The sequence below is a fragment of the Syngnathus leptorhynchus genome, chromosome 13, assembly GCF_054491065.1.
Source record: "Syngnathus leptorhynchus isolate UIUO chromosome 13, UIUO_Slep, whole genome shotgun sequence".
Lineage (NCBI taxonomy): Eukaryota > Metazoa > Chordata > Actinopteri > Syngnathiformes > Syngnathidae > Syngnathus > Syngnathus leptorhynchus.
The window spans coordinates 1635324-1644477 of NC_141207.1; the positions used below are offsets into that span (position 1 = coordinate 1635324).

The following is a 9154-nucleotide window of genomic DNA, read 5'->3' on the forward strand; positions in this document are numbered from 1 at the left end:
GCTGCCGAGTCTAACTTCATTTGATCCGCCGGCCGCCGCCGACTCGCCGGCCGTCGCCTTGACGTGTCTTTGATGAAATGTGATCTGAAAAGGGACCTGAGACTAATGACTCACGGGCTGCTGAATGTTTGGCTTCAAAGAAGGGAAGCGGAAAACACAGCCGATACCTCAGGTATAAAGAGCGGACGGCACACGACGTACTGAAGTCAAGAAATGATTTTTTGCCGTCAACATAGATGCTGACAAAAGACGGGCGAAACGGACAAAAATGGAGGAAGAACGGATGATCAATGAAGATGTGCGAAAGCTTTGATGACAAAGGATCACAAAAGATCAACCATTGGACAAACGGCAAAGAACTCAAAGAACGGATCGCTGAAGAATCCAAGCGGATAAAGCCGATGATGAAGGATTGCAGCAACGGAGGATCAACAAAGAACGAGAGTTCAGAAGTTCTGCTGATCCATCTGGTAGAAAAAGCGGAGGGCCTTCGACTAGGGTAATCTGGACGCACTTGTGCAATGGCGTTACAGGACCTGTTTAAATCCGCGGGTGACGCTCGATCCGGGAGCTTTTTGGACTTTTGCGTCCCGGTCCCTGAGTGCCTTCGAGAAAATCCTCTCCGGTCCTGGAGCAGCACGGTGACGCACCCTCCGCCTTTCGCCATGTCTCACGGCACCACAACTCTGGCGTTCACCTTCCAGCGCGGCGTGGTGGCGGCGGCTGACACCCGCTCCAGCTGCAACGGCCGGGTGTCCAGCCCGGACGCTGAGAAGGTCAAACCCATCCACAGCCACCTGGTTGCCACCAGCTCAGGCACGTCGGCCGATTGCGCCTTCTGGAAGCGGATCCTGGCTCGGGAGCTGCGCCTCTACCGGCTGCGCCACGGCCGACTGCTGTCCACAGCCGGCGCCGCCAAACTGCTGTGGCACATGCTGCTCCCGTTCAAGGGCACCGAGCTGTGCGTAGGCACCATCTTGTGCGGGTGGGATGCGGGAGGCCCCGCCATCTTCTACGTATGCAGCGACGGCACGCGGCACCGGGGAACGCTCTTCTCCGTGGGCTCGGGATCGCCGTACGCCTACGGCGTGTTGGATCAGGCGGTAGAGTGGGGGATGACGACGGAGGAGGCCACGCGGGTGGCGAGGGAGGCGGTGCACAGAGCCACCCACAGGGACGCCTACTCGGGCAATTGCGTGGACATCTATCGCGTCACATCCACGGGGTGGACTCGCAGGGAGCGGGAGGACTTGAAAGACGAATATTACAGAGAGAACAAGAGTGCAAAGAAAATGGCATGCTAGACAAGTAGTCCCAACTCTGACTTCTGATCGGGCATTTTTCACACGTTAATGTCTGCTTTTATTTTGTGTTTTCTTGTTCTGTTCAATAAAGCATTGTGATTGTGGCTCCCTCGTTTCCTTTATGTTTAGTCGAGGAGCAACGTATCTGATCATTTAAAGGACTTTCAGTTCTTGGATTTTTGAGTCTGAGTACTTGTACCACTTGTGATGATTTCTTCCAATGTCCTAGCAGGACCTCGCTGGTCCCAGTGAGGACCAAAACTGTCTGCACATGTTGTGAAGCGGCGGCAACGTGATATGGCATCCTTTGAGCAAATTTTAAATTAATGAAGAGCGCACAGTTGCCTCCAGTCTTGTTTGTCATCTCATTTGGTGTCGCCTAGTTCTCGTAAACAGCTCGCACTTTGTTTGCACCGATACGACAACGTACTTTAAATGGGCGGCGTGCAGCGGCCGAGTGTTTTGCATGTTGTTGTTTTTTGTTTTGTGCAGAGCGACTGCTGATGCCACATTTACTTTTGAGCGTTTAAGCATGACGTCACAAGTACTTCCAGATGGCCCTGTCAGTAAACAAACAAATGCAGGGTTGTTTTTGGCAGCCATTTTTAATTTAGGTCTGTCTTTTGGACAGCAATGCTGAGTCACATGTTAGTCCATTTCAATACTTTTAGTCCATTTAACTCAAATATATTTCTTGATAAAATAATAGTCATTTATATTTTTATTAATAAATGTAATAATTTTGACAAAATATCTTAAGAATACGGAATGGCCTTCCTATCAAACAAATTGCTGCTGGAAAGTTTACAAGCGACTGTAAAACAATTTAGGACATTCACATTTGTTCCAACTTTGTTTTGCTTTTTATTATCTTTTCGGGTGTATCTGGCAGTGTCATGGTTTTTAAATTCAAGTCCGCAGTATTCAATTTCTCCCCCTTTTTGTCTAATATTTACAAATTACAAAATGATGTGTCGTGCGACGTTCTCCAGCGGAGCTTGTTACCTGCGCGACCTTCTTGATTGATTTCCATATGGCCGCTATAAACGATAATGAGACTAAAATGGATTTGTGGCCTTACGCCACGGGGATTCCTCGAAACTTCCCGCTGCCGCTTAATGAATACGCGAGATTGTGCTGAAGTGGCCCGTTTCTGGCGTTTGCTCGTAAATTAAGTCATCACGCGAGTCACAGAAGAAAAAGAGACAAAGCTCGGGTATCTTTTTGAAGGCGAGGATAGCACAAAGGCGGACGGACGGCCTGCAGGCTGTGTCCGGATTATCCCGAGACATCCAAACCTCGACGCCATAATTAAGTGTCCTTTTTTTTCTTTTTTTGTCTTCGTCTCCTGTTGGTAGCTAGCGTGTGCGTGGTTACAAATAAATTCCAGGCGGAGGTGCACGACCACGCTCGGTGCATCCTAAGCCTCCTCTTAACGAGACAAGTATGATTGAATGGAGTGAGGCTCATCCATAATAAAGCTGACTTGGAAAGTTCATTAATAACACAATCTACGACTGGGTGATGAACAAAAACACATTTGCCTTGCCAATATTCTGCAGTATTGCTGTCATAAACAATTGGACACACACCCACGCACGACTCGGGTTTGTATTAATTAATGGGAAGTCGGCCATGTTAGCAAACCTAGCTTCCAAACTGTAGCGCTACAATGAGACTTAACACTTGAAAGAAATAAGGTGTGATTACAGCAGATGGCCTCTTATGGTGCTGTATATGCAAGAACACACAATCAGATAAGAGTAGAAGAAGAAAGCAGTACTTGATCTTGAATGATACATTTCGACAGCGTGTTTGTGTGTGAATGTTTGTTGTTTGAAGGAACGTCAGTGCTCATTTTCCCTAAGCAGGTCGATGTGATTTTTCATTGATTTTACTCTTTTAGTGTTTATCTTAACAACAAATTGGAACATTTCTTTCAGCGTGCCGGTCAAGAACCTTTTTTGCCCCCGCTTTGCTCCCGACCTAGGAGCGACGGATCGATGGCCTCTTGGCTTTGTAATGTGTTTGTGCGCAAGTTTTAGCATCGATAATCGCACCACATACCCACGAGGCATCTGAAGAACGACTGGAATGAGATGGCTCTGCTTTCTTAACAGATCCCTGACAAACTGAATGGGCAGGAGAATTATTCCTTTTCGCTTTATCTCAAAATGACTAGAAGCAGCGTCTTGTCGCTGATTTTTAATCTGATGACGAGATTTTTGCAGCCATCACATTACAATTACAAGGAAACTATACTTTAATATAAAAATGTGAGTCTCTCACAGAGGATAAAGAATATATGCCTGGAAGTATTGTAATATAATCTGCCTTCATGTGTTGACCCACTTTTGTATTGACATATCCATCGGATTAAAGGACCACCATGACACTGATGTTATTCGTTAGCACTCGACGCTAATGTTAGCGCTGTCTTGAGAATGCACTATAGAGGCAGAGATTGCTTCAGTGACGCATTATTGCTGACGAACAGACATTGCAACAGATTGGCTCCTTATCTTCATGGATGGTCACTTGTTGCTTGGCGGAATTGATAGGGCTGAATTATAACCGCCCCGTAAGCCGATTAAAAACATACAAAACTGCTTGGAAGCTGTATGAATGTTTTTCCTGCTTGCTTAAGATTTCATTCAGGCCATTAATAACAATCATGATTAAATAACAAAAGCTTCTGTAAGGTCACATGACAGGATTTCTTACTAAACCCACTTGAGAACCACGTGTCTGTGCCAAGATCTTTGTAAGACGCTTTTGTTTCCACAAAGAAATCAAAAGAAATTCCTCGTATAAACAAGACGGCCACGATATCTCCCGACCTTTGATTGGGATTAACGTCCCATAATCCGGATGGATTAGTTGCGAGTCAAGACTTCTCATTTTAAAAATGCAGCCAAGACAACGTGCGCCATCCACCATGTTGGACTTCTCCCCTTCCTGTGAGATTAACCATAGTGTTTTTTTTGTTCCAGAGGGATTTCCGCTTTGGGAGCAGCTAGTGGTCCTCCGGAGAGGCTCCCTCTCTGAGGTCCGATGCATACAAGAGCGCTTTTCCGCACACGAGCTCCTTGATGGAGGTAATAAGCTTGGTGAGCAAGCCAAGCGCAGCGGCACATAAATTGTCAGTGAAACGCTCACTTCATTAAAACTATTTCTCTAGCCGGGAAATAAAAATCCCATCAAAGAAGCGTGAAGCCGAGCAGAGGAATTACACTCGCGTGTAGCGGGTAGAAAACGCTGGCGGTGAAATTCCATCGTCGTTCCACGCGGCCTTAACTAACGACTCCCTCTCGGCCAGCAAACCTTGCTGGGCCCAAATATTAGATACACTCGCCTGCACCTTTTCATTGAAGCTGTAAACTTTGACGCCTTGAAAGACGTGTCCATCAAAATGGTAAATCTCATGTCACATCTTTCTTCTGTACGTTCCAATTTTTTTTATGATTGTGAACTGCTCTAGATATCGTACTCGGCACGTGTGTGTTCTTTTATTTTGCATGATTGCACTGTATTGATGGGATGTATCATTTGGATTTGTCGTGCTACTTTTAGGAGGTGACTTAAGACCCCGAGTAGCTAAACGCACAGCTCGCCACTGGGGAAAAGTCTGTGTGTGTGTTTGTGTGTGCGTGCGTGCTTTGCATATAAGCATGAACCCCCCCCCAAAAAAACATACTTGGCAAAGTGTCCCTCCTCAAAAATAGCAAGCTTTTAGAGAGCCGCCTCCTCCACGGTGAAGACTAATGGAGGGAAAAGACAGACGAGTGAGGGAGGATGAGAGCGACGAAGACAGAGCGAGAGAGAGAGAGAGAGTGGAGGAGAGCGAGGGAGCGCGAGAGGGAGCTTGGGTGAAGGGGACGGACCTCGCGTCAAGCTCACATCAACCTCGGCGTCCTCCTCCACGCGCACGATCGCTTTAAGCTGCACGCCGGGTATGCCAAGCCAAGCTTGACTTTCTTTCTTTCTTCGTTTGTGCCATGTTTCTTTTTCTTTCTTTTTTTTTTTGCTGGCACGTGCATGGAGGTGCCGCTCATCAACATCATCTTCATCTGTGTTGTCATCACCTACAGCCATTGGAGACAAATCATCATCATCATTGTAGTTGGCTTGCTTAGAATACATCGCTCAACCCAAGTGTGTGAATCACATCCAGGGGGGGGCGGGGGTCGGGGTAGTTGGGGGGGGCATGCACATCAAGTAGGTCACTTTATTTCATGTTGTTCTTCTTATTATCATCCTGTCCGGGCCTCATAACGAGACAAGGTCAGGCCGCGGGCTGTTTTAGTGAGTCTCATCGCTAACTTGGGAAGCACTAACAAGCAGGGCCAGATGTGTGTGTGTGTGTGCGCGTGTGTGCGTGTGTGTGATACTGATGTTTCATCAATGTGCATTGTCAGTTCTTAGATCATCCAAACAGGAAATTCAAAAAGTCACGTAGCAAAGTGGCAACAGACAGACGCATCAGCATTCAGAAAATCCTTTATGAACCCTGCAGGCAATATAAGGAGAAAAAAAAACAATTATTCTTTTAAGTCTAATTTCTAACAGTGCTTCATTTCTTTGTACACTCGCACTTTTGTAATATTTTTCCCATTTTTAATTTTATGCTATAACGATGAGCCTTGCCTTGCCCTTCACCTCAAAGCCCTGAAACGGACACATCAAACCAAGATGGCCGACTTCCTGTTGAATTTTCCGACATGTCCACCAAATTTCACGTTGATCCGTAAAGCATCTGTCAGTCGCTTTTTGTAACTTTTCAGAGGTTAGTCCCAGATTTTCACTCTTTGTGGCAATGCTTGGTTCCCAAACTCAGCAAATGTGAGAGTTCCCTGATTTTCCGTGTATATGTGTGTGTGTGTGTGTGTGTGTGTGTGTACGTGCGTGTGTGTGTGTGCGTGAAGGATGGATAAGAGCTCTCTAAGCACTAAGGCGACGGGAGATGGTGAAATGGGACACGTTTCTCCACTTTGGTCATTTCTGCCCGCCAAGCTTGTAGCCTCTCATGTACTTTAACCATTAACCCCCTCTCCATCTATCCATCCATCCATCCATCCATTCATCTCTTTCTATTACTGGGCGACTCCATCCACTACGATATGCAAAAGGCCCGGGCACGCATCGCGCGCCAGCTTCTATTTTTATTAATAAAAATGGAAGTTGTTTCAGAGCAAAGTGCGACGGGAACAGCGATTTGCCATTTGGGGTGATGTCGCCACTCATCATTTCGACCAGCAAATCACACTTTCAGTTTCATCCTAACCCACATACACACAAGAGTGAATGACACAAAGCCGCCAAAGCTGTGCTAAAAAAGCACAATAACCACAAAAGTGCTCCAGGAAATGTACTTTTTGTCCTTTTCTCTTTGGGAAGGATTTAAAAAGCGGCGTTTACATCTGGATGATGATGAATGGTGTCAGAAACGTGCTAATCCACAAGGCAAGCATTTCCCGGGAGGGAGGAAAGTGCATTGGCAATTGTTTACTACGGTCAACTTGGAAACTTAAGTGGGTGGTCTTGGAATGGATTCCGCGAAACCATGACAAGATTTTTGAAACTATATTAGGATGCTCTTTCGGTGACAAACAATTGTAAAAATGTATTTTTAATGCAAATGTGACCAACTGACATGTGAGGAGCAAAATTGTCCCCTGGCAAGACGTTTTTCTATCTCATTGCACTTCAGCGAGATTCTATAAAAGTTTTTTTTTGTTTTGTTTGTTTTTCAGATGTGGAACGCAATCGTCAAGGTTAAGCAAGTGCTAACAAACGCAAGAGCAGATCGTGTTTTGCCAGGTGAGGCAAAAGTCTGCCATTGCCATGACAACCGAGAACAACATTTTCTCGCCTTTCACGACGAGCACGGCAATGAAACGCAAGTTAGCCCGTCGCGCTGCTTCAACCTGCCGTGACAATGTCGCGTTGCTATTTTACGGCGTCATCAAAAAAAGTGGCTCTGGGCTCATTTACATGTAAATGGATCAAAGCGCATTTGTTTAGTCGCCGTCATTATTCGCGCCACGTTTTAGCCGCCGCATTGATCACGCACGTGGAGGAATTTGCGCATTTCAATCCCACACGCACACAACTTTGACCGGATCTGTTTGCACATCCATGTGTGTGTGTGTGTGTGTGTGTGTCCAATGCCTGAGTGGCTGGCGTGCGTGCAAAGAGGAGATAACAGATGCCAGCAAATTTGGTTTTGGGTGCATCGCATTCAGGTGAGGCGTCTAAACACGAAAAAGGAAGCAGTCACGTCATGTATTTTGCGGCGGATGAGATCAGCTCGTGTCATTGATGTTGATGTCTAATGAGCGTCTTAAGAAAAGGCGGGAGGCGGCCATCTTTAGTGAGGTCATCACCCTTCAGCTATAGGCAGTGTTGGCGTGAGAGCGCTTGAGACCGGAGGGCACGTTCTGCTGCTCAATAAAATGACTTTTTCTGTCCGCAAATAATATTGAAATGATTCCGAAAGCAGGGCGCCGTGACAAATGATCCAATTGAGCTTCACTTTTCTTACTCATTAATTCAGTCGGACATTCAAAAAAAAAAAAACCCCGAGTTCCCCGTATTGCAACACTGCTTTACAAATTCAGATAGTGTCGGTTTTATCTTAACATTACATCAAGGTTAGTCACTTGAACAGATTTAAAAAGAAAAAAAAAAGTTGCAGAGGTGCACAAGAACTCATTAGGGGAGATTTTTCACGTCCCCCGCCTACCTGCCCCCCTTATCTTGTAGATAGGCCTACTTATGTCAAAAAAGTAAAAGTACTAAATCAAAGAACAGTCGAAATGTGCTTCACTACAAAAGTGAAAAGCATAAAAGAAATTTCACCATCAATTATTTACAGCGCCCGTTTTGATAACTTGGCACAAGAAGCAAAAAACATCTCGGCGCACAAAATGGTTTGCCTTCTCCATTAACTGGCGTCGTGCTTGGACTGAGAAGGAGAAAATAGGTGGAGAAAACATGACTGCAACTTTGATAAAAGAGAAATAATGAAACTATTTTTATATATCAAAAATAGATCAAATAAAATGCAATTTTATTAATATCATGACCGATGAATCTTTTAAAAGCAAAAATATAGTCATCTTGTTTTTATCTAAACTTGCTGTCCAGGATCAAAAGTCACTCATGTGAATATTTTCCACTTCAAAGTCATGTTGCAATTGTAAAAATCACCACGCAAGTCAATCACCCAAACGCACTTCTTGGTCTGGAATTTAAGTTTTCCTTTCGTGCGTCCGTTCATGTGTGTGTGTGTTTATGATTTTACAGCCAGCAGAGCAAATTTGATGAATGTGTAAAATATCGTGTTCACTTGTTAACAAGAGAGCCGATAGACGTGACATCACACGCTAACGAGCGACGTGCTAAATGGCTTCAATGTGGAAATGACAAACTCAGGTTTGAAACTTTCCTCACAGCCAAAAAGAGTCAGTCGCGGGTCCTCAAGGTTAATGAGCTCATTATTTCTTCTCTCCGGTGATTGTAACGGCAAAATTGCTAAAGTCAACCATGTAATGTCTTTTTTGTCCAACGTGAATGGGAAGCCTTCGGAAAATGAAATGATAAGAGTAACCTTTCCCCCCATCTTGGTGGGAAGACAAAAAGCGTCTCCTATGCTTTGTGCTCGTTGGTGTTTCGGTCGAGAGGTACTCATGTTCCTGCCGACCGATGTTTTTTTTTTTTTCTCTTTGTACTGAGAATCCCAAACTTTTTTTCTGTTCAACAGAATTTTCACAACATGATCCAGCGGAATTTGAAGAAGATGGACGTCAACATTGAGCCACTGATCATCTCCCACTGAGATCTCAGCG

At 45.2% G+C, this 9154-nt stretch overlaps 1 protein-coding gene across 1 annotated transcript; it reads left to right on the forward strand.

Moving 5' to 3' along the window:
• Nucleotides 1-521: 521 nt before the first annotated feature.
• psmb11b (proteasome 20S subunit beta 11b) lies at nucleotides 522-1304 on the forward strand. The gene has a single exon (XM_085928542.1). It carries the CDS (start codon nucleotides 522-524, stop codon nucleotides 1302-1304), a length of 783 nt encoding a protein of 260 aa, XP_085784668.1.
• The last annotated feature ends 7850 nt before the right edge of the window (nucleotides 1305-9154 follow it).